Genomic DNA, 26,408 nt, shown 5'->3' on the forward strand with positions numbered 1-26,408 from the left:
AGCCTCATACATTGGAAGACGAATGCAGGCTGCATGCCCTGGACGTCAGGAGGGTACTGGCCTTCTGTGTTGGCAGGACAAAGCCATTTCGTAAGTCAACATAGATGTTTGTTGCGGTGGTTGACAGGATGAAAGATCACCCAGTGTCTGCACAAAGGATTTCGTCCCGGATCACAGCCTGCATCCGCTACTGCTTTGAGCTGGCAAAAGTGCCTTCACCAGCAGTAGTCATGGTGCACTCAGCTAGAGTGCAAGTCTCATCAGCGGCCTTCCTGGCTCAGGTGCTGATCCAAGAAATCTGTAGAGCTGGTACCTGGTCGTCTGTCCACATGTTTACGTCCCATTATGCACTTACGTGGCAGGCCGGCAACGATGCTGGCTTCAGCAGAGCAGTGCTGCACACCGCAAGACCATGAACTCTGAGCCCACCTCCATCAAAACTACTTGTGAGTCACCTAGAGTGGAATCGACATGAGCAAGCATTCAAAGAAGGAAAAACGGTTACCTACCTTTTCACAACCGCAGTTCTTTGAGATATGTTGCTCATGTCCATTCTATTACCTGACCACCTGCCCCTCTGTCGGAGTTGTCAGCAAGTAGGACCTGAGAGGGCATAGGGCCGGCAGTGCTTGATATACGTATGCATGAGCACAGCACTCAAGGGGGCGCCACTGCTGATAGATAGATAACTGTTTATTTTTCCTCCTCTGATCTAGATATAAAAGCGGTGCTGTCTGCATTAATATCCTAGAAATAGCAAAAGCTAAGATGTTAATAAAAAGATAAACCCTGAAATGTTGTTGTTTCAAATCCTGATTGTCCTTCTCCACTCTTTTTTTTTGGATGTGGTGGGTGGGAGAGGAGTTTGATGTGGCTGGGTGAGGTTCTGTGGCATGCAAAGTGCAGGAGGTCAGACTAGATGATCATGATAGTCCCTTCTGGCCTTAAAGTCTGAGTCAATCTGTTTCCAGATGCTGGCGCAACAGTTTCCCCAAGCCTGTTGTTCTAAAATCCTTCTGTTCCGGCTGCAATCAGATTGGAGCTAGTGGCTGAAAATCTTCCTGGATTTAGTTTGGATCTTTTTTTAGTTAATTTTTTATCCTTGTATACAAGCCCCTGGGATGAATCAGCTGAAGGAGAAGCCCCTGGGGAGAAGGTGTGCTGTGAGTGGGCAGTTTTTGTTGAACTTTTGTGGCCAGGCTGGAGGCTTGTTGTTTTCAGCTTCTGTTACCCTGGAAGAGCTGGCACTCAGTTTGGCTGGGAGGGTTAAATCACTTTCACCAAAAAGTGAAATTGAGGCAGTGACTGTATAACTATGGGATGAGTTAAGAGATCTATGATGTCAGATGAAATAAAGCTTCCCCCTGTCACTGATTCAGTATTTGAGCAAGAGCAACTGCAGAGAGAAAACATCTATTGGTGGTTGTTCCAGAGCACGCCCCTCTTTGGCATGACCCTGCCGTCACTTTGCCTCCGTTTCCGTTGGTCTCTGATGGTTCTCTGTGTCTTCAGCATAGCTTGGTTGACGAGGTAGCTTAGTCAGAAGACTAAGTTACAAAAATCTACACCTTCCGGGGTAATCAAAGTCTAAAGGAAAACACCAATACCAATCTTTTGCCCTAGGCCCATGCTGAGCTCAGCCCTTCCTCTGAGGTTCTGTCCTGTTGCACACAAGTCTTGGGTCCCTCTCTTCCTGGGCTCAACTCCCAATCCTCTTGGCCTCTGGTCAGTCCCTTCTCCCTCTTCTTAACAGCCGGTGTTGCCGCAGCCCCTCACTGTCCTGAAAGAGGACAGGCCACCCTGTTACAGTTATAAAGTAATATACTAGAGTGACTTAATCTTCAGGTGACATTTTTTCTCCTAGGTGACCTGTATAATCCCATGAGTCTGTACTTTTCTCTTGGTATTCATGTTCCCCTGAAACAACAATCTAGCATCTCTTTGGTATTTTTTTCTGGGAGCCCTAAAAATCTCTCATCTCCCAGCTACACGCCTTCCCTCACATCCCTCCTCCATGCCTGATTGCTATATCGTTGGCCAAGGAGAGCTGCAAGTGATTCACGCTGGAGCAAGTCAACAGTGCTACTTGAGTCTACCAGGGGAGATGCTGAACATTTATTGCTTCCATAGCATTGCTGTCCCTGGAATAAATATGTCCAACTCTCTCCTGGTTCTAGTAGGTTGTAAGGTTTTAGTATTATTTATTTTATAGAAGTATGATCTACTGAAGATAAGGTAATTTCCTTTTGTTAAAGACTTTTTTTTTTAAACCAAGACTTGGCAGAGTTACTTTGTAGCAAACAAGAACATAAACGGCTGAAATGAACTCATGAAAAATTGAAATACCTCATGTCCTATGAGGCATTTTGTTTCCCATGCACATGTAATGTGTTGTACTGAAGGTTTTCTGTTTTCCTTCTGGTTACAACTTTCTTCAAGGGCAGTTTAATATAATTTAAAAAAATCCTAGTGTGTTGGCACTGAATTATTATTTGGCCCAAATTCTTATCCCAAGTTAAGTGTTTTGAACCTTGACTGCTGTTGGCCATGAATCCTGGTGTCCCCACTTTGGCATTAGCACTAAAAGTTATAGTAAGAAACAAAACTGTCCATAAGAGGTATAATAATTCTAGTGCTCAGGAATTTTCTTGGGCAAAATGTGGCATCTTGCTGTTTGTGTAATTCTCCCAGTAGAAACCATAAGTGTTGGTTTTTCATTTTATAGAATTTCCTGGAAGTATCTCACAGATCTTGAAAATTGGAGGAAGTAAGATTCCCCAGTTGTTCTTGTTATTAAATAAATAAAAACCTCCAGTGACGGGGATTCTACAGCCTCCCTAGGAAGCCTATTCCAGACTTAGCCCTGGTCTACACTGGATTTACATCAGTATAGCTATGTCTCTCAGGGGTGTGGAAAAACCACACCTTTGAGACATAGCTACATCGATCTAACCCCCAGTGTAGACAATGCTGGATGGACAGAACAATTCTCCCTTTGACCTAGCTACTACCTCTTGGAGAGGTGGATTACCTATGCTGACAGAGAAGCCCTCCTGTTGGCATGGGTACTGTCTGCACTGACGTGCTACAGCTGTGCAGCTGCAGTGGTGCAGGTGCTCTGCAGTAGCGTTTTAAGTGCAGGCACATCCTTAACTACTCTTAAAATAAGTTTTTCCTACTATCTAACCTAAATCTCCCTTGCTGCAGAATAAGCCCATTGTGTCTTGTCCTACCTTCAGTGGACCTGTAAAATAGTTGATAACTATCCTCCTTATAATAGGTCTTAACATATTTAGAGATTGTCTTAGTCTTCTCTTAAGACTAATCATACCCAGTTTTTAACCTTTCTTCATAGGTCAGGTTTTCTAAACCTTTTGTCATGTTTGTTGCTGTCCTCTGAAGTCTCCAGTTTGTCTACGTCTGGTCCCCACACTGTGGGGCGTGTCCCTGTAGGGGGGTGCGGAGGAACATTCGAGGGGGCGTGGTGGGGCCCGGGCCAGCCCCTGGGGGGTGGTGAGGAAAGGAAGCACTACCCAGCCCTGCTCTGCCCTCAGCTTCACTTTGGCCATGCCCTCGGCTGCAGCACCAGCCCTGACCTTGACCCCTTTCTCCCTGCCGCAGCTCCAGCTCCAGCCCTGGCTCCTGGCCGTAGCTCCTGGCTGTGGCTCCGCTTCCAGGGAAGCGCAGACCGGATAAGGGTGGGACCACTGGTCTACATCTTTCTTAAAGTCTGGTGCTCAAAACTTGAAACAATACTCCAACTGAGGCCTCACTAGTGCCGAGTAGAGCAGCACCATTTCCTCCAATGTCTTACATAGGACAGTCCTGTTAGTATTCCCCAGAACATTAGCCTTTTTCACAACGATTTGACATTGTTGACTCTTATTCCATATGTGATCATTATAATCCCTGAATCTTTTCAACAATATTAACCATCTAGACAGTTATTCCCCATTTTATAGCTGTGCATCTGATTTTTCCTTCCTAACTGATGTACTTTTGCACTTGTCTTCAAATCTCCTCCCCCCGCCCTTCTGCAGACTAAACAAGCCCCGTTCCCTTAGCTTCTCCTCGTAAGTCATGTGCCCCAGCCCCATGATCATTTTTGTTGCCCTCCGCTGGACTTTCTCCACTTTGTCTACATACTTTCTGTAGTGGTGGGCCCAAAACTGGACTCAGTACTCCAGATGTGGCTTCACCAGTGCCAAATAGAGGGGAATAATCACTTCCCTCAATCTGCTGGCAATGCTCCTACTAATGCAGTCCAATATGCCGTGAGTCTTCTTGGCAACAAGGGCACACTGCTGACTCTCATCCAGCTTCTCATCCACTGTAATCCCCAGGTCCTTTTCTGCAGAACTGCTGCTTAGCCAGTTGGTCCCCAGCCTGTAGCAGTCCCCAGCACTTGTCCTTGTTGAACCTCATCAGATTTCTTTTGGACCAATCCTCCAATTTGTCTAGGTCCCTACCCTCCAGCGTATCTACCTCTTTCCCTCTCCCCCTCCCCCAACTTAGTGTCATTTGAGACTGCAATCCATCCCCATCCAGATCATTAATAAAGATGTTGAACAAAACTGGCCCAGGACCGACCCCTGGGGCACTCCGCTTGATACCGGCTGCCAACTAGACATTGAGCCGTTGATCGCTACCTGTTGAGCCTGACAATCTAGCCAGCTTTCTATCCACCTTATAGCCCATTCATCCAGCCCATACTTTTTTTTAACTTGCAGGCCATATGAAAAGCTTTGCTAAAGTCAAGATATATCATGTCTACTGCTTTCCCCATATTCACAGAGCCAGTTATCTCATCGTAGAGAGCAATCAGGTTGGTCAGGCATGACTTTCCCTTGGTGAATCCATGTTGACTGTTCCTGATCACCTTCCTTTCCTCCAAGTGCTTCAAAATGGTTTCCTTGAGGACCTGCTCCGTGACTTTTCAGGGACTGAGGTCAAGATTGTTTGTCAAGGTTGTTTTGAATTTTGTTTTGAATCTTGAGTGTTTGCAGATGACACCAATATGGGAGTGGTTGCAATTTTATAAGCGTGCTCTCCACTCCATTATCTCAGTTATTAATGAAATATTGAATACTACCAGATCCAGAACAGATCCCTGTATGACCCCACTAGATATATCCTCCCAGTTTGACCAAGAATTGTTGATAACTACTCTTGAATTTATGGTCTTGAAACCAGTTATGTACCCACCATATAATAATTTAATCTAGACCGTGTTTCCCTAGTTTGCATATGAGAATGTAAAAAGCCTTACTAAAATCAAGATATATAACATCTACTGCTTTCCTCCTCATTCACTAGGTTGGCCAATAACCATGTCAAAAAGAAATTAGGTTGGTTTGGCATGATTTGTTCTTGACAAATCTATTCTGGCTATTATCACAGTATTATCCTCTAGCTGCTTACAAATTGATTATTTGTTTGCTCCGGTATCTTTTCAGGTATCAGATTTGAGCTGACTTGTCTATAATTCCATGGGTCATCTTTGTTTCCCTTTTTAAAGATAGGTACTATATTTGCCCTTCTTCAGTCATCTGGGACCTCACCTGCTCTCCATGAGTTCTCGAAGATGATTGCTAACTGTTCTGAGATTGCTTCAGCTAGTTCCTTAAATAACCTAGAATTAATTTCTTGAGGCACTACAGACTTGCTTTAACTACTACTTTTCCTATTATGGCTTGCATTCCTTCCCCCTTGTTGTTAATATCAATTGTGTTAGGCATCCAATCAGCTGTAGTCTATTTAATGAAGACTGAAGCAAAATAGGCATTCAGTACCTCAGGCTTCTTTGTCATCCAGTAATAGCAAAATCCCCTCCCTGTGCACCAAAGATAAAGTTGTGGAACTGGTATCTAGCCCACCAGAGTCAGATCTCAGCCATTTACCTTCCACGAGTCCAGAATGTTACAGCTGATATGCTCATCAGGCACTTCTCCCAGGGCTACTAATGGGATTTGAATGTTCAAATACTTTGTGGGATATTCCAGAGGTGTGAACTTCCTGCTGCTGGATGTGGCAAATAGGTCCACCTCTGGAAGTGCTGCCTATTCTGCTCAAGAGGAGCCTCTCTTTTTGGGAGATGCCTTTCTCTTTCCTTGGACAAAGGGCCTGTCCTACTAATTTCTTCCAACACCACTAATTATAAGAGTGATGAATAAGAACCCTGACCTCAACCTGCCTGATATCCTCTTAATACTTACCTGGCCGAGGTAAGCTTATATCTTTACCTGCTTCACCGGTGTGTCCAACAAGTGCTCAAGTTTCTGACCGCCCCCCATCTCCTCTCCCAGGACACAGGTAATGTCCTTCACCCCAATTTAGGGGTCCTTTGTTTCCGAGCATGGCTCATAGATGGTTCATGGGATTAGACTCCACCTGCTTTACAGGAATACAGGTATTACTAAACAGTAGAAGGGAGCCAACTTGAATTATTTACTTTCAGAAATAGAAAAAGTTTAATCACTTTTATCACCATCACCGCCTTGTGCATGAATCTTCTCCGTTTAGAGACATCTTGGATTATCTGATGGATTTTTTTTAAAAAAATCCGGTTTATCAATTAGCTCTATTAAGGTTCATCTAGTTGCAATATCAGCATTTCATTTTCCACTAGAGAGGTTTTCTCTTTGCTCCCCCTATGTCCTTGAGATTTATTAAGGGTCTGAATAATCTTTACCACCAGGTTAAGGATCCTATTTGACTCTTGATGGCAGCCTACTACTTAAATGTCTTTATGGGACCTCCATTTGAAACAATGGTGACCTGCTCCTTATTTCACTTACCTATGTAGATGACCTTTCTAGTAGCTATCACCTCAGTCCGCAGGGTTGGAGAAATTGGAGCATTGATGATAGACCCCCACCTCCCCCCAATTCCAGAGTGTGAGATATGAGGAGCTGCTACATGGGCTTCAGTAAGTACCTTTTCTAAACATTTTTTGGTCCATGCCATCCGTTTTAGTGCAGTACTTGGTTCTGCTGTACTGTCTTGGACTTGGACTTGATTCTGAAACTGCCTCTTTTCTGGGAGGATATTTCTCGGGAGTCACCTGAAGTGGAGCACCCCAGGGACGCTACTTGAAGAAGAAGAAGAAGAAGAAAAGGTTGCTCACCTGGTGCAGTAACTGTGGTACTTTGAGAGAGATCCCTATGAGTGCTCCACTGACTGCCCTACTTCCCCTCTGCTTTGGACTGTTTTTGTTGCACGTACAGATAGAAAAGGAACTGAGGGTGGTTCTCCAGCACAGCGCTGTATACCTTCAGAGCACGGCATGAGGCTGTATAGAGCATATGAGTGGGCCAAATGGACGCTGCTAATGGAAAATGTCTGATCAAGGACTTGAGGGGCACATGCACACCTGGAGTGGAGCACCTACAGGGTCATGCAAGTCTAAGAACCACAGTTTCTGTACAAGGTGAGTGGCCTTTTTTCTTTTCTATTCATCCTTAGCAATATGTCCACGTTACCACAATTTACCCGTGGCTCCACTGGTGATTCCTTTTTTATTTTGGGGGGTCATTAAATAGCTCCTGATTGAGCTGTATTGGCCTCTTACTATTCTTCCTAGCTTTCCTTTGCATTGGGATAGTTGGTAGTTGAGCATTTTAATAGTCTGAGAAATGGCTCCCTCTCCTGAACTCCTTTTTCCGTTAGATTTTCTTCCTATAGGACCTTACCTGCCAGTTCTGAGTTTGCTAAAGTCTACTTATTTGATGTCCATTGTCCTTATTCTGCTGTTCTCACTCCTTCCTTTCCTTAGAACCATCAAATTTGTCATTTTATGATCACTTTCACCCAAACTGCCTTCCATCTTCAGATTTGTTAGCAATTCCTTCCTGTTACTCAGAATCAAGTCTAAAATCGCTTTTCCCTAGTTACTTCCTCCACCTTTTGGAACAAAAAATTATCCCCAATACATTCTATTAACTTATTGGAGATTTTTTTGGGTTTTCCATATTGCTTTTCCAACAGGTGTCCGGCTAGTTCGAGTCTCCCATTATTACCTCGTCTTGTGTTTTTAGATATTTCTGTTTTGTTCTAGAAATACCTGATCCTCCACCACCACCTCCTGATTTGGTGGTTTTTAGCAGACCCCTACCATGATGCTGCGCCTATCTGTCTTCCCCTCCCCTTCTCCCCCATCATCACCACCTTTTATCTTTACCCAATGACTTTCAGCTGATCTGCCTCTCACCTCTTTTTGGACCTCAGAACAATAGTATATATTGATGTATAGTGCAACACTTACTTCCTTTTTTCCCCTATCTGTCTCCTTCCTGAATAAGCAGTACCCCTCTACACCAGTAATCCAGGCATGTGAATTGTTCCACCAAGTCTCTGTAATGCCAACTATGTTTTAATTTGGTTTGTGTATTAGGACTTCCAGTTCTTACTGTTTGTTCTGCATACTCCTTACATTGGTGTATGCACTGCTAAGATGTTGAGTAAATTCCTCCACTCATTGTCCTCTTGTTGGTCCAATGACACTGTTGTAACTTTACTTACATGCGTGCACACACGTCTCCAACTTCTAGCTCTTAAGTCTTCTTTTTTATACCTGCTGGTGGGCTTTGGTCACCTGCCAGAGGGATGGATGAGCCTCCTCAATCTTCCCATAATGTCACTGATGTGGGCTCCAGGCAGGCAGCACACCTCTCAGGACATCAGTCAAGTCGATAGATGGATGCCTCTTTTCCCCCTAGAAGGGATTCCGCAACACTAGCATCCTACATTCCCTCCTCTTATGTGTGGTGAATGTGATACCCTCTCACCCTTGAGGGTAGGTGGCTCCCCTTTCTCCAGTCTGCTCCTTATTGCCTGTTGCCCGTACTGCATGCTGATTCTGGACCTTGAAGGATGGGTCTCTGGTGATACAGAAAGTGTTGATATGAAAAGGTAATGACAAAGTATTTTTTTAAGTTGTGGGGATTAAAGTTCTCTTCAGTAGAACAGATCCTTCCCCAGATGTGCTGGATTCCCTTCCATTCTCTGCCAATACGTCTTCATGCTGAGCTGGAGGAATAGCCTGTAATGGTAAGAGTATAGTTCACTATCCATACTCATTAAGTGCTTGTCTCTGACACAGCCAACAAGATTGCTGTTTGTGGTGGAGTGTCTTATGATGTAGACTCTTATTCACTGGAAGCTGGACTGAAACCCCCAAACTCATTTCACATAAGCTATTGAACAGCTATTGGATGGAAATGCATTTTTTTGTTGTGCTGGGCTGAATTTCAACTAGTGACTTGGAGAGGAAAGGTTTCATATGCCATTACCACTTCTGAGCAATCCAACCCATTAGTGGCATACCTTTAACTGTCTTGATAATATTCCCATGTAAAACTTTAAGAACCGGAAGTCAGGTATGACAAAACCAATTCTCATTCAAACAAAAACCTTAGAAGGGCATTGTGGATCATCTTAGTGTGAAATTCGCTTTGAAAAAAATGAACCCTTAATTTTGAATGTCCCGTGAACATTAGAAAGCATGAAAAAGCAGAGTAAGTCACCCAAATGATCACTGCTTCTAGAACTTTAGCATTACATTATCAGGAAAGAGCAATAAACTTTGTTCTGTCTATGACTCCCATGTAGAAACTGGTAAACTGTTAGATCAGTAATGTGGCTCTGAATTTTCATGTAAACATACATTTAGCAATGTAACTTCACATAAATATATTTCTTTATCAAATGAGTTGTTTTTCACTCCTTTCTAAAAGGCCATATAGTGAAAACTAGCCTCTGTTTTGAAAAGCATCTGTTGAGGGGATTTTAAATCCTTATCTACACATGAAGGCTATTCTGGGATAGCTTTGAGTGGAGTAACTATTTCTGAATAAAATCACATTTATAGTGAAATAGAGTTTCCACTCTAGAATAGCAGTGCTGGCCAATTTCCCTGTGTAAATAAGTATCTAGTCCTTTAATCCTGAAGTCACAGAAGGGACCATATTAACAACTTTCCAGGAGGCAGAGGGGTGCTTATGAATGCACATATTCTAAAATAAGCTCACATAATCATAATATTAATTTGTATATGCAGTTTTGAGAGGCAAAAAGAAATTGCTTTATTAAGTTTGTCAGCAATAAAAATCTGCCACTGATCAGCTTTGTCCTTGCCCTGCAGTCACAAGGACGGGGTAGGCTACATTTTTTAGGACTCTGTGGGCTACAACTGGCCTTGAGGCCACATATTGAGCAATCCTTACTTAAACCTACAGAGCAAGTACCTACAATATGCTTGAAGACAAGACCTTCCAATCTTGTAAAATTATTCTCCATTGTTACTAGTCACTCTTAAAATACAACTACATCATTGTATCCTTTCAAAATCCAACACTACTGCATTTATCTTATTTGATCATTGACCCATTCAAATCCTGTTCTGCATCTTCCTTCACAAGAATCATAGAATATCAGGGTTGGAAGGGACCTCAGGAGGTCATCTAGTCCAACCTGCTGCTCAAAGGAGGACCAATCCCCAACTAAATCATCCCAGCCAGGCCTTTGTCAAGCCTCACCTTAAAAACTTCTAAGGAAGGAGATTCCACCACCTCCCTAGGTAACGCATTCCAGTGTTTCACCACCCTCCTAGTGAAAAAGTTTTTCCTAATATCCAACCTAAACCTCCCCCACTGCAACTTGAGACCATTAGTCCTCATTCTGTCATCTGCTACCACTGAGAACAGTCTAGATCCATCCTCTTTGGAACCCCCTTTCAGGTAGTTGAAAGCAACTATCAAATCCCCCCTCATTTTTCTCTTCCGCAGACTAAACACTCCCAGTTCCCTCAGCCTCTTCTCATAAGTCATGTGTTCCAGTCCCCTGATCATTTTTGTTGCCTTCTGCTGGACGTTTTCCAATTTTTCCACATCCTTCTTGTAGTGTGGGGCCCAAAACTGGACACAGTACTCCAGATGAGGCCTCACCAATGTCGAATAGAGAGGAACTATCACGTCCCTCGATCTGCTGGCAATGCCCCTACTTATACATCCCAAAATGCCATTGGCCTTCTTGGCAACAAGGGCATACTGTTGACTCCTATCCAGCTTCTTGTCCACTGTAACCCCTAGGTCCTTTTCTGCAGAACTGCTGCCTAGCCATTCGGTCCCTAGTCTGTAGCAGTGCATGGGATTCTTCCGTCCTAAGTGCAGGACTCTGCACTTGTCCTTGTTGAACCACATCAGATATCTTTTGGCCCAATCCTCTAATTTGTCTAGGTCTCTCTGTATCTCTACCCTTCAGCGTATCTACCTCTCTTCCCAGTTTAGTGTCATCTGCGAAATTGCTGAGGGTGCAATCCACACCATCCTCCAGATCATTGATGAAGATATTGAACAAAACCGGCCCCAGGACCAACCCCTAGGGCACTCCACTTGATACTGGTTGCCAACTAGACATGGAGCCATTGATCACTACCCGTTGAGCCCAACCATCTAGCCAGATTTCTATCCACCTTATAGTCCATTTATCTAGCCCATACTTTTTTAACTTGCTGGCAAGAATACTGTGGGAGACCGTGTTAAAAGCTTTGCTAAAGTCAAGGAATAACATGTCCACTGCTTTCCCCTCATCCACAGAGCCAGTTATCTCGTCATAGAAGGCAATTAGATTAGTCAGGCATGACTTTCCCTTGGTGAATCCATGCTGACTGTTCCTGATCACTTTCCTCTCCTCTAAGTGCTTCAGAATTAATTCCTTGAGGACTTGCTCCATGATTTTTCCAAGGACTGAGGTGAGGCTGACTGGCCTGTAGTTCCCCAGATCTTCCTCCTTCCCTTTTTTAAAGATGGGCACTACATTAGCCTTTTTCCAGTCGTCCGGGACCTCCCCTGATTGCCATGAGTTTTCAAAGATAACAGCCAATGGCTCTGCAGTCACATCCACCAACTCCTTTAGCACTCTCGGATGCAGCGCATCCAGCCACATGGACTTGTGCTCGTCCAGGTTTTCAAAACAGTCCCGAACCACTTCTTTCTCCACAGAGGGCTGATCACCTCCTCCTCATGCTGTGCTGCCCAGTGCAGTAGTCTGGGAGCTGACCTTGTTTGTGAAGACAGAGGCAAAAAAAGCATTGAGTACATTAGCTTTTCCCACATCCTCTGTCACTAGGTTGCCTCTCTCATTCAGTAAGGGGCCCACACTTTCCTTGACTTTCTTCTTGTTGCTAACATACTGGAAGAAACCCTTTTTGTTACTCTTAACATCTCTGGCTAGCTGCAACTCCAGGTATGATTTGGCCTTCCTGATTTCATTCCTGCATGCCCGAGCAATATTTTTATACTCTTCCCTGGTCATTTGTCCAATCTTCCACTTCTTGTAAGCTTCTTTTTTGAGTTTAAGATCAGCAAGGATTTTACTGTTAAGCCAAGCTGATCACCTGCCATATTTACTATTCTTTCTACACATCGGGATGGTTTGTCCCTGTAACCTCAATAAGGATTCTTTAAAATACAGCCAGCTCTCCTGGACTCCTTTCCCCCTCATGTTATTCTCCCAGGGGATCCTGCCTATCAGTTCCTGAGGGAGTCAAAGTCTGCTTTTCTGAAATTCAGGGTCCGTATTCTGAAGGAACACCTCTGAAAACGCAGCACTCGGTATTTTGTGTAAATAGCTGTGGAGGTGTTTTAAAGCACAATAGCAATAATAAATGTACTGGTTGGGACATGTGTTGCCCATTTGAGGGTAAAAACGTGTTGATTGGCTTCTTTGTGTGTGTCGGCTGTCTCTGTGGAAAAGAGCAGGTGACTGTAAACATGGATTTTGTGTGTGTGTAGCTAAAGTTAGTTTAGAGACCGTTTCCGTGTTGAGCTTGTTGGAAAGCCAACTGTGAATAAAGCTGCCCTGCTTTAATCTTTTATGTACTGCACTTAAGTTTTATATGATGGGTCCTCTCTCTCCCTATGCTTGTGTGATGTATACTTTTCCAGTAGAAGTGCACTACACTGTCATGTATCTGTATTTGGAGAAGAGTCATCAACATTATATTCTCAAACCTCTCATTAATTGGGCATCTTGTTGTTTTTGTGAATTTATTTAATGAACTGTCTTATTTTTCTGCCTCCCAGGTATGCCTAATGTTAGCACCAAAAAAGATAAAATTTGAAAGACTATCAAGTATTATTGGTAATTATTATCACCAGGGATCTTGCCTTGGAACAGAAGAAGCTTAAGGTCCTTTACACTAAAAACTTCAGTCAGTACAAATTACTTTGGTGTACAGCTGCTGAAGTCCGTGTATCACTCAGGCATCTGTGCACGATGCTTGCGTCAGCACTGCACCTACTCATCAGGAGTGCTTCTACTGATGCAAGGTACGGTACACCATGAATAGGTATCCCTATGTGCCATGCGCCACTGTCCAGTGATACCTTTGGGGAAATTTTCACAGTGTGTTGTGGGGTTGAAATGGCTGGTGGGATTGCATCCTAATGTCGTTTTTGAGATGATGAGCAGTGTCTGCAGAACTTTCAAATGTGAAAGGTCTTGTTCCTGGATCTGTGTGCCAAGCTCGCCCCAGCCCTTCAATGCATGATACTAGAATGACAGCGGAAAAGCGTGTTGTGATTGCACTCTAAAATCTTGCAAAGCCATATTGCTACTGGTCTGCGGGAAGTCATTTTGGAGTTGGAAAATCCACAGTGGGAGCCATTGCCAGGCAAGTGTGTAGGGCTATTAATTATCTCTGCCAATGGAGGGCTGAGACTCTCGACAATATACCAGATACTCTGGATGGATTTGCATCACGGTCTCTGTTTTGGCACCAGCCCACCTCGCCATAGAGTATATCAACAGAAAGGGCTATTATTCTTTGATTATGCAAGTGCTGGTGGACCACTGGGGATGCTTCACCAGTATCGATGAGGGCTGGTCAGGGAAGATGCATGAAACTCACATCTTTAAGAAGGCAGGAATGTTCAGAAAGCTGTGGGTACAGACATTCTTTCCTGACTGGAAATGCCAATTGTGATTCTGCGGGACCCCGCCTACCCCTTGGTCCCCTGGCTTGTGAAGCTGTAAACTGGCCACCTTGATAGCACCAAGGAAAGATCCAACTACTGGGTCAACAGGTGCAAAATGAATGTGCTTTTGATAGATTGAATGGACACTGGTGATGGTGTTCACTCACTAGATGGGATCTCAGTGATTATTCTCAGTGATATCACAGTGATTATTGCTGCTTGTTGTGTTTTGCATAATATCTGTGAGGCAAAGGGGGAAAAGCTGCCTCCAGGTTGGAGGACAGAGGTGGAGCGGCATTTAAAGTCAGAGTAAGTGGTTGCAGGAGGCTTTGAAAGAACACTTTAACGGTGAGCCACAATAGTGTTCTGTAGGCCGGGAGCTTTGGGTGTTGCTCAGAATTGAGTAGTGTTTGCTGTATGCTTATAAATGCAGGTGTTGTCCTGAAGCCATTAACTATGTGGGGCGTGCCGTATGTACATTTAAAAGTACTGTTTGCTTTAAGTACCGCTATGCATTCTGCAGTATGTGTTGAGAAGTAATAAAGATGATTTTATTCTCCAAAAATAGAACTTCATTGAGTGGGAAAAGCAGGGCAGAAAAACAATAGGCAAAAAACCACAGGCAATGCAATATAAATTAACAGCATGGAACTTTAAAACTGGAAAGTCAGTAAATGTTTCTGTCCATTTCAGTGCACACACGTAGTTTGTTATGGCTACACGTACATCAGCCATGGTTCTCACAGGTTAATATATGTGAAACTGTGGTTCTCCTTGCTGTTCCTAGCATAGAGTGATGGGGTAATTATGTGCCCTGTGATGTCACATGGTATGTTGGAGGGTGTTGGTAGGTAGCAGTGACCATGGAGTTCTTCAAGGGCTGCACAGGGTGGAAGTCTGGGATTTTTGGACCTGTAGGTCAACCTGCATTTGGGTTTGCAGCCTGAGGGGACCTGAAGGTGGCAAAGTAGGAAAATGTCTTTAGTGAGGGGCATGGTAATATCAGGAAGTGGAGTGAAACAGGACACTTGCTTATAATAGAGCAGTTTGTATTCTGTGGGATTAATGTTTTTGAAGTGATCAACATTTATTATTGAATATTCCCTTTTGTCATTTGATATGGAGTTATTGTACCTTTAACTGATAAATCTTTAGCTGATAAAACTTTGTAAATCTTGAAGTGAGCCAAGAGTTTTAATGATCTTCTTGTATGTATAATGGAATTGCAGTGTTTAGATTTCAGATTGGATAGCTTTGCCATGGGGATGACTGAAGAGAACATCAGCTTTCCTCTCCTTTATTATTATAACTTGGTGCAAGCTAACATGGCATTAAGCAGCCAGGAAATGCTAAAGTTAAGGTTGAAAATGCTGCTGTAATTCTGCCCCCTTACGTATCTGCATTAAGGCAATCTTATATCATGTGAATCACACTTCTTTCTTGCAATATAATAACCTTTCTACAATCTTGCCTCTCAAAGCCCGTGTAAGTATGACTTTAAAGAGTGTTTACCTTGTGCATTTAACAGCATTTTTTGTAGTCAGGTTCACTTTTTCCCATGTTGTTTGTGTGGATAAACATTCCTCCATTAGATTGCTAATGGCAGAAAAAACACAAATACACATTAAGAAAAATAATTTAACGTTTTACTCAGCAGAGGTGGGGAGAAAACCCTTTTAAAACATTAGGAAAATGTGATTGTAAAACCACAAAAAAAAAATGGTAGAGGGACTCCAGAACAGGTGTAATGCTGGTGCCTGAAAGTGCTTTTAATTAACTTTTTTGAAATAAACTAGATTTCAAGTGGTCTGTGCTCCTTTAAGGGCTTTATATGGACCCAGTTATTCATAACAGAACCTTAGCTGTAATTCAGGTGGAAGGCTTTTCCTAAAACGTCAAGGTATTTTATCAGTTCAGAAGACAATGCCAACTGTTTAGAAACTTCTAGAATGTATACTACTATATTACCTACTGTGCATTAGTTGCTCATTTTGAAGTTGGTCTGTTAAACAATATTTAATACACCCTAAAATAATGAAGAAATGCTTTTATAAAAATAAACTACTCCACATGCATACTAGTCAAAGCTTAGTTGTCATTTTAAGTTAACAAGGTAATAAAATGAACTCTTTAAAAAAAAAAAAAAACATGTAGTACTAAAGCTGCAACATTGGATCCCTTTTAATTTCTTTGAGACAGCTAAACCAACTGAAGAAACTGTGGAGTATCCAGGCTATTTATACTGGCTTCCCAGCTTCTTCCTCCTGACTTATCTTTTTGTGGAGGGACTAGCCCTACCGTCTAGACTTAAACTAGAACTCTGAATTACAAATAAAACCAAAATTGTAGACACACCAAAAGTGACTAGCACACTGAAGTCTATTCATTTAACTAAGCTGAAGCTTTTAAAACTATATATTTTTAAGAAACCACACAGATAGAAGATCCCCGAAAACAATGGAGGCAAGAACAAGAGCGAATGCTAAAAGACTATCTCATGGTAGCGCAGGATGCGCTCAGTACCCAGAAGGAGTTGTACCAGGTGAAAGAACAGAGATTGGCACTTGCCCTGGATGAGTATGTACGTCTGAATGATGCCTACAAAGAAAAATCAAGCTCTCGTACAAGCTGTAAGTACATTAGAAATGTGTACGCTGTAAGTCCTTTGATCGTGTTCTGTAATGGCTCTTGTTCTGCAATTCAAGATTAGTCCTCAGTGTTTTGGGCCCCTGGCTGTTTTTCTGACAGCCTTTCCACTTTTTGCGCCTCAAGGCAACTGTGTTCTGCTGCAGAAAGCTCTGGTCTGTCCAATGCAGTTGAACTCCTACAGAAATTTGGGCCAGGCATTTGGCTCTGGAATCTGTTCCTTCACATGGTTTGCTGGAATCTAGATTAGGTGGGTTGGTGTTCTAAGGATACAGGATCACTTGTTCCTTTTTGGCATGCAGCCACCAGGTACTCAGTATGTAAACAGGTGGCAATGATAGATGGAGCAGTAGATTTCACTGCTTGCTGTTGGTAACAGTTTATTTTAATTTTTGCAAAAAATGTGCCGATATAAGGCATGGGGCTCAATAAAAATAAGTGAGATCAATTTGGTTTAAATCCTCAGAACAAAGGAGGGAAGCTGGTGGCCAGTATAGTGTTTTTGAGAGATCTGTGTTTGGGTTGGTTGACCAAATATCTTACTCTAGGGTGGGTAGTGTTTAAAAAGCAGCAAACTCAACTCCTGAAGAGAAGAGTAGGGGGTCTCAGGCTGTAGGGTTGCCAGGCACCCAGTTTTCGACCGGAATGTTAGAAGTCTGGTTGGCCACCCACAGCAGGCTCTGTGCGGCTCCCAGGAAGCTGCCGGCATCTCCCTCTGGCTCCTAAGTGTAGGGGCAGCCAGGGAGGAACCACGGCCAATGGGAACTGCAGTGGCGATGCCTGTATGCAGGGGCAGCATGCGGAGCTGCCTGGCCATGCCCCTGCCTAGGAGCAAGAGGGAGATACCTGCAGCTTCCTGGGAGCTGCCTGAGGTAAATGCCACCCAGAACCTGAACCCCCTGCCCCAGCCCTGAGCCCCCCCTGCACCCTAAATCCCTCATCCCACACCCCCAGCCCAGAGCCCCTTCCTGCACCCTTAACCCCTCATTTCTGGCCCCCACTGAGGGGGGCCAAAACGCCCAGCCCAAAGCCCATACCCCCTCCCACACCCTGGCCCCATCCTGGAGCCTCCTCCCACACTCCAACCCCCTCAGCCCCAGCCAGGAGCCCCCTCCTGCACCCCAGAGCCTGCACCCCCACCCCCATCATCCCAACCCTGTGCCCCAGCCCGGGGAAAATGAGTGAGTGAGTGAGGGTGGGGGAGAGCGAAGAACAGAGGGAGTGGGAATGGAGTGAGTGGGGGGTGGGGCCTTGGGGAAGGGTGGGGCAAGGGTATTCAGTTTTCTGCAAATAGAAAGTGGGCAACCCTAGTCTCAGCCAGCTGAATAAACCCACCTTCCAGAAAACCTATTTGTTGTGAGAGCTCCTTGAGCTCTGAAGATTCCCTCCCCAACAAAGTGTGCTGCCCAGCTAGAAGATTGGTGGCCAGGTGTTGAAAGCAGGGGGAAATGAGGACTTGCCTTGGGTTCCATCCTAGAGGAAGAGTTTCTCCTCCCTTAAATTTTTGAACTCACCCAAATGATGTTAGCAAAAGTAGACGAAAATGTGTTGAGAATTCATTAATTATTGTCACACAGAGATGCTGACTGTACTGTAATAAGAGGTACACCTTAAAAATGAATATCCATTTTATTTGCACTATTACGTTAACCTCACAGTTTTGGCGCTAAATGAACTCTTCAAGATTTAATGGTTGAAAGTAGTTAAATTTTTTTTTTTTTAAATAAGTATTCTCAGGCTCCTCATCCAGCACAAAATATGACCCTGACATTCTGAAGGCGGAAATCTCCACTACAAGATTAAGGGTAAGAATACTTAATTTAGTTCTACTGGAATTCTGCGCATAAGGTTCGTGACTGCAGTGTGCTGAGCTTGGGCTAGCAGAGATTCAGATTGAGGTCTTTTGCACCCAGATATTGAAACCACCCAGCATTCTGGCTAAATGCTACTCAAGCATTTAATTAAACTGTTAGCCAAATCATCCTAAAAATCAATCCAATTAATTTTTAAAGGGAACACACTTAACTTTGAGAAATATATTCGTTGGTTTAAATATGCCTCATAATTTATTTCACCTAGAAAATAATTCAGTAATTGATTGATTCCTTTTTAAAGGCGAAAGCTGGGAAAGGAGAGGGAAAAATCCTTTAAAAGTGCCTAGTATGTGGAGCAACACCCAGTGCTTAATTTAAAATGAGATCCTTTTATTTCTAAAATCAACTTTGGGGCTCTCACAGCAGAATTGGTTTTAAAGTTGTAATGACCAGGATAATTTGGGACTTGTTTTAATCTGCAGATACAAAGTAGTGAACATAAGTGTGCTTCTGTACACAACTACTAAAAGATTTCTGCATATTATAGGCATTGGATTTGGTTATCTTTTTAATAATATGAAAAATAAATAGTTTGATTTATATTTTACACTCTCATGAATTAACCTTAAATAAGGGGGGAAATGGTATAGAATAAATTTAAAATCTAAGTAGGAGGAGGGAGTTCCGTTATGTGAACTGTGGCAAACACTGCATTTTGGACAATTTGCGTTGTCCATTTGGTACTGAATTTTTTGTCTTGTCAAAACTTGGTGCTTGAATCGGTGCTAAGGATACATAGTTCTGTATGCATAGAATTTACACAAGGGGTGCCAGTTATAGAGCTTTCAGTGTCCCCTGCTGGACAATTCCCAGCATTTACAGCAGCCCCAAAGTTATGTCTCCTCTTTATATGTAGTCAAAATCACAATTTAGTGTTATCAACAGCCAATATTTGGAAAAATTATGACATCACGTTTAACTTATTTTTTCACATTAACATTTAACACACACACCATACTGCAGTAAATTTGCTTCCCAGATCATGCGCACCCTTCCCACTCCTCTACCAGGTTCATTATTGCCAGTTACTTAATTTTTAGGGAGTGGCTGGCCAGCAGATTACAGAACATATTTCAGCAGCAAGTTTCAGGAACCCTTGAAGAGGTGGGAGCCCTCTGGGAAGAGGGATTTAAGCCTGTAGGAGAGTCTGACAGGACAACAAGGCCAGGGATGGGAGAAGAACAAGAGCTTCTAAAATAAATATGATGGGGAGGGCAAATGATTGCCTCTACATGTGGATGGCTCCCTTTAGGAATGGCTAAGGCATTTAACCATATTTATTTCCAGAAAACTGGCAGAAAGCTAATGTTTGTACCAATATTTAAAAAGGGTAAACAGGATGACCTGGGTAATTATAGGTCTGTCGGTCTGATGATTCCAAGCAAGATAATGGAGCAGCTGATACGGGACTGGATTAATAGAGAATTAGAGGAGGGTAACATAATTATATGTCAGTCACCATGGGAAAACAGATCTGTCAAACTAATGTGAGATCTTTTTTGATGTGAACACAGGTTCGGTTGATAAAGGTAATAGTGTTGATGTAATGTACTTGGACTTCTGTGAGGTGTTTGACTTGTACTGCATGACATTTTTTGAGTAAAAAAAAAAACTTTGATATAAAATTTACATGGCACACATTAAATGGAGTAAAAGCTGGCTGACTGATAGGTCTCAAAATGTAATTGTAACAAAGCCCATAGTTAATCATCAAAATTATATTAAAAGTAACTAGAAATTTTGACACAACCAAGTTTTTACCATTTTCTCCTGGCAAAGAAGCGAACCCCACTACTTTTGTCTACCACCACTTTCCCAGTACCCTTCTTGTGACTTACATCGGTCTAATCTCACATTGTAAATTCCTTGGAGTAAGGGCCTTGTCTTTTTCATTTTCCTTGTAAAGCAGCAACTCTACCTGTGGTACCATATATAAAGAATAGACAATGGTGGTATAGAAAGACTATATCTGCATTAGTTTAGGATGTCTGTGCTACTTACTTCAGAGTAGCAGCCGTGTTAGTCTGTATTCGCAAAAAGAAAAGGAGTACTTGTGGCACCTTAGAGACTAACCAATTTATTTGAGCATAAGCTTTCGTGAGCTACAGCTCACTTCATTGGATGCATCCGAAAGCTTATGCTCAAATAAATTGGTTAGTCTCTAAGGTGCCACAAGTACTCCTTTTCTTTTTGTGCTACTTATGAGTGCTAAAGCCATGATTTATAGAGGTCATTCTAACTTAATGAGTGCCAAAAAACCTTAATATGAAACCATCCTGTATTCTATTTGCCCTGATACAAAGCCCATTGCAATAAATGGAAAGAATTGACTTTCATGAGTTTTGAATCAGACTCTATTTGCTACACTTCACAGAAAAGAAAATTAAGGCTGTTTTGAGGGGCAAAAAATGTAATGTTTTTTTTTTATATTGCTTATGAGTCAACTATATGGTTCATAGTAGATGAAGAAGAGAAATGTTATTGAATACAGTTTTTGAAAGCTTTAAAAGTTACATAAATAACACATAAAATACAAAATAATGTTGTAATTTTAAATATCCTCTATCTCATGACTTTCCAGGGCTGGGAGCAAGTGCTGTGTGTTTCACTGGAAAGGGGAGAAGCTCCATTTTCCAAATGAGACAGCACTGATTTCTAGCCCTTCTGATTTGTATATTGAACCTTAAACTGGTCACTGGTGCAAGACTGAATATTGTATATCCTGGGCTTCTGGCAAATGTAATATTGAAGCTTAAAGTCCATCATGGCAGGGGAAGGTAGGAAATATTTGGCAGGGTTTTCATTTTCAAATAACAATTTTTTAAAAAGTTAAAAGTAGTCCCAAGGCAGATTGGCTAGTGTGCAGAGTGGAAGTAAGGCTGTCAGAGGTGTCATAAGTGCAATTTATCACAAGACTCCACAATTTCATGTGGGTATTACTGCCACAATGACATCTGTAATGTGTTAAGTAATTATTACTTACTTTAAAGGGACACTGTCCCATAGCTGGCCTCCACAGTTAAGTTTAGTTTATTTGGAAAGTTTTGACATGACATTTAAAAACCGTTCCAACAGAGCTTTTTGTTGTCACTGACAGACATTTTTGGATGGCACATCCCAATCTGTCTGTATTTGAAATAGCAACATTAGGGTGAAAAAATAGGAATATTCCTTTAATCCCCATTGGACTGAGGAGATTTTTTTTTTTGTTAGAGTAGGAAAAGTGTTCTCCTCAAATGTTCCTCCTAAATAAATATAGTTGGTGTGTATGGGTTTGTAGCCAAAACAGACCAGCCTTGTGATTGAGAATCTAGAAACTGATTTGTTTAGAAACAAAAGTGAAATTGACTATTCTGTTCTTGTTTCCAGGCTGAGTGAAATGCAAAAAGTAAACAAACAGCCTAAACAGACAAGCCAACATACTAGTTTTATAAAAAGGAACAGTTCGGGAGGAGACTAGGAACACTTTCTCTTCTGACTCTATTGAAATATAACCAGCTGAGAGCTTCTTGGAATGACCAAGTGAAAATATTATAATAGAAAACTTAAAAAAATCTGACTGGCTCTCTAAAATAGTTACCATGCATGCGTAACTGGAGAAAAGTAAATTACATTTTAAAATTCTCTCAGGTTTAGTAACCTAGTGTCAATGCTAATAAGAAATGTGTTTTAATCTGATGTTGTCCCTTTAACACAGAGGTAAATTGCACACAGACATCAAGAGGATAACAGAATGCCTTTTTTTATATAACTGCTAAAAAGCATCACACACAGCAATTTACCTTTTTTTCTTATCTCATGTAGAGTCTGTATTAATTGTTGGAAACCATGTGTTACACTATTTAAAAAGAGGAATTTTCTAATTCTTGCTTTGATTTCACACAAAAGGTTAAGAAGCTGAAGAGGGAGCTCTTTCATATGAAGCAAGAACTGCTCTATAAAGAACAGGGCTTTGAAACATTGCAACAGTAAGTATAAGAAAATAATTGAAATTAACTTAAATAATTCATTCTACTTGTTAGGCTAAACCGAATACAATTATGATTGCACAGATTTGCAGTGAAAAGACTAGGAATAAGAAAATGGCTGGAAAGAATCCACCAAAAATAAACTGTTTCCAAAGGGCTAAAGCTTTTTTTATTAGGCTCCAGAGAATCGATAGAAACCACAAACCTGCTTTGGGAGTAAAAAAAAATCAGTAAAACAAGTTCCATCGCATATGTAACTTGCCCATTACACCAGAGAGTGTTGGAAGAGGGTGGGAAGGAGGCTTTGTCGTAAGTCCCGTAAGAAGTGCAGTTAGATCCTGGCTGCCCCTTCAGCTGAAATGGAGAGAGAGGTCTGCTACTATAAGGAGGTATGAACAGTGCACAGCAGAGAAAAGCTCAAAATGAGTTGCAGTTTTGGGAGTTAAGGGAGATCTCGCCTTTTTAAACTGATCACTCTTGAGCCCTGCACCATGAATCTTCTCAGGCTTGATCTACACTACAGAGTTTGGTTGCTGTAAGGCAGCTTACGTTGACCTAATTATGTCAGCGTCTCCACTACAGTGCTGCTTCCACTGAAGTAAGCGGCCCACTGCACCGACATAACTCCACCTCCACGAGAGATATAGTGCTTATGTCGATGTAGTTAGGGCAACACTGTGTCTCTGTAGACATGGGGTTACTTATATCGGCTGTTATATTGGGCACTGGCAGCCTGAGCTGTCAGGGAGTGTAGGCTCACTCCTCCTGTTGCCGCCTCCCAGTGAGGGATTGCAGGGGTCGGAAGCTGGGGGATCTCCAGCTGTGAGGCCCCTGCCGGAGTCTAAACATGAAATTATAGTAGCCAGGAAACAGACAAAAATGGCAATTTTGCTGCTGCTAGGCTTCCTGCTGTGAAATTGCAGCCTGCTCCGGCTCACAGATATGAACCCGGTACCCTGCTGACAGCTCGGGCTGTCGGGTTGGGGTATCCCAGTGGTGAGCCTAACAGCTGGAGACGAGGGAAACCTCTGTGAGCCCCATGCCTACGGCTGAGGATGTCAGCCAGAGGGTTTCAGGGCTCCAGCTGTCAGTGTCCCACAATGCCTGACTTTAGTCAGTGGAAGTGCTCCTGGCTAGACTAACCTCACTAACTAGCGATGTGTTATTTTCCTTTAAAGTCAAGGATGTTACACGGGGTCTAAACCCTAAAATATATATGTTTACACCTTTATAAAATAAATACAAGGATTGGGACTTCTGCTTTCACATGGGCTCATCCTGGGTATTATATTGATAAAACATCCAGTTGCACCACATAACCAGTTGTGTACGTGCTCAGTATTGTGGATGTTGAAACAATTTCAGATGAAATTTTCAGAGAAAAACTGACCGTTACTGTAGCTGTTAGGTACACATGGTGTCTTTGGTTCAATTATGTAACACACTTCACTGAGAAATTGGACCTCCAGTCTACTTTGTGGTTTTTTCCCAGCCTCAATTCCACTGACTTCTGTAAAATTACAAAAAAACTGTATCGAGACTCAGACACTGAGACCACAGACTCAGCCTGGGTTACCCCTAGCAGCTCTATCTTCTCCCTGCAGACTTGGGCTGGATCTGACTGATGTTCAAAATGTCTGCCAGTTTTACCCCTGGTGGAACTCACTACTGGTTGGTCAGGAGTTTCCAGCTGCTAGCTAAAGGTGTATGTACATGCAGGAAAGTCTGTTGTTATGAACGAAGCCTTCCATGCCGGCTTCAACACAGCTACTTAGCAGATTAACTTCCTGCACTCCCTCAAGTGTGTTAAATTGTAACTACTTGTTCGCAGTTACTCACAGCACTATACTGCCACCTTGTCTGGGAATGTTTCCATATCAACTCAGAGCAGAGCAGAGACAGCAGCTGTAATTACAGCTGCTAAGGTTTTTGGAGGATCACCAGACAATAAGACAAAATGAGGAGAAGCGAGTTAATAACCATACTCTAAAACAGCTCTATAAACTACCTAGGAGCAGGAAGTGGCATAGTTAGGCTAATACCATGCACAGGAAAACAATGCAAGTTTGTATGTGTCATGGAAATGTATAGCAGTAATTGGAAAACATGTTAATGTGTAGGTTAGCAAGGCCTCAGCCATAGATTGCATCAGTAAATAAAATAGTGCAACTTCTGAGCTGCCTGATTGGCTCTAAAGGTCTCATACTACAAAGAGTTGATTTAATTCCATGGGAGTTGAGGATGCTCGGCACCTTGCATAGTCGAGCGGTAGCAGCCTGGTTTTCAGAGGCTCGGAGCACTGGCGGCTGTGCTTCACTCCTGCAGGTCAGGCCCTAAGTGACTAAGCATTGCTCAGAACTATTACTAAAGAAACTGACAGCATGTTGTGACCCGGTACATACTGTAGCTGTCACCTTGCTAACAAACATGTTTTTCCTGTCTAGTCTGAATAGCATTTTATTAATACCATTATTTGTATTATGGTAATACTTAATGGTCCCGACTGAAACCAGGGATCCTATGGCTCTGAGTTAGGGGTGAAAATAACTTAAAGGACTTACCGGGACGCCGGAGTCCTAAGCAGGGGGCGTGGCCTCAACCGGAAGAGGCAGGGCCTTTAAATACCCGGGCCCTTTAAATCAAGATTTAAAGGCCCTGGGGTTCCGGCTGCGGCTGGGAGACCCAGGGCCTTTAAATCACCCCTGGAGCTAACAGATGCAGAGGCGGCTGGGGGCTCCGGGGCAATTTAAAGGGCCCAGGGCTCCAGCCACTGCTACTGCAGTGGAACTCCGGGCCCTTTAAATCTCTGATGCCGCTACCCCAGGGCTCCGGCAGCAGGGTTTGGTCGGCAATTTAAAGGGCCCAGGGCTCCAGCTGCTGCACGGAGCCCTGGGCTCTTTAAATCGCCAGCCTGCGGAAGTTGGTCCGGTGCGGCATGGCATACTGGACCGAACCGGCTTAGTTTCACCTCTGCTCTGAATACAGGACAGTCACATAATAATAGATAGTCTTTGTCCTGAAGAACTTACAAAGGCACTGGAGAAGAGAATTATTATCCCTCGTTCACTGATAGTGAACTGAGGCACAGAGAGTGTGACTTGTTCAAGTTCACACACAAACTGGAAGAGCTGAGAATTGAACCCAGATCTCTCTGCTCTCCTGTGCAGTGTCAGGCTATCGTTGTGGCTTATTCTCCAAAGGTATCTTAACTTGTTTTAACTAAAACATACTATAAACTACGTCCTGTGTAGTTTAATAGAACACTTTTACACAACCTGATTCTCTGAGATGGAAGAAATTCCTGGTTCAGGAAACTGCTAGCAAAAAAAGTGAACACAACTGTTGCTGCTTCAGTCATAGTGCGATGAGAATGAAGGATGGGGATGTAGCTCTAAAGAGAAACTAAATTATTTTCCTTTGTGTTGGCATATAGAGACCAAAGTCAAAGTGGGAGTGGAAGGCATTCAGCAGCTCATAATATCAGCTCCTTGAACTCTTTAATTGTGAATAAAAATGAGATATTAATTATTTAAATCTATAATAGGATGAGAGGAGGGAAAGGGAAAAGATAATTGCCCGGATTTATTTAACTATAAATTAAACTTCACTGGAGGGGCACTTTAAAAAAAAAATAAAAAAAATTCTGAAGCTTAAAGTAATAAAAACTCATGCCACTGTCTCTGGATTAAAGGTTAGCCAAGCATGCTGGCTTTATTATATTAATGCAACAATGAAGTATTGTTTTAAAGCAGTTTGCTTGCAAGTAATTCTGATAGGACTCCAAAGCATGTTTGAGAAACTGTCAGCAGCATACCACAGGAAAACAATGGACATTTATTGTAGAAATTCAGGCAGTCCCTTCTGAACAGCACTAATCCATTAATTTAAAACAGGAAGACAGAATATTTTATGTGTCCGAGTCTCTTCATGTCCATCTTAATTAT

General features: G+C 42.6%; 1 protein-coding gene across 2 annotated transcripts in view; it reads left to right on the plus strand.

The window, feature by feature from the left end:
- Positions 1-26,408, plus strand: part of WWC2 (WW and C2 domain containing 2) — a 184,594-nt gene that overhangs the window by 82,405 nt on the left and 75,781 nt on the right. For both annotated transcript variants that reach the window (XM_048847885.2, XM_048847887.2), the window contains exons 3-5: positions 16,403-16,606; positions 18,351-18,427; positions 22,385-22,464. In XM_048847885.2, coding sequence (XP_048703842.2) covers positions 16,403-16,606; positions 18,351-18,427; positions 22,385-22,464 — 361 coding nt within the window. The remainder of the gene's footprint in view (positions 1-16,402; positions 16,607-18,350; positions 18,428-22,384; positions 22,465-26,408) is intronic.

This window comes from Caretta caretta, chromosome 4 (assembly GCF_965140235.1).
Source record: "Caretta caretta isolate rCarCar2 chromosome 4, rCarCar1.hap1, whole genome shotgun sequence".
NCBI classification, from domain to species: Eukaryota; Metazoa; Chordata; order Testudines; family Cheloniidae; genus Caretta; species Caretta caretta.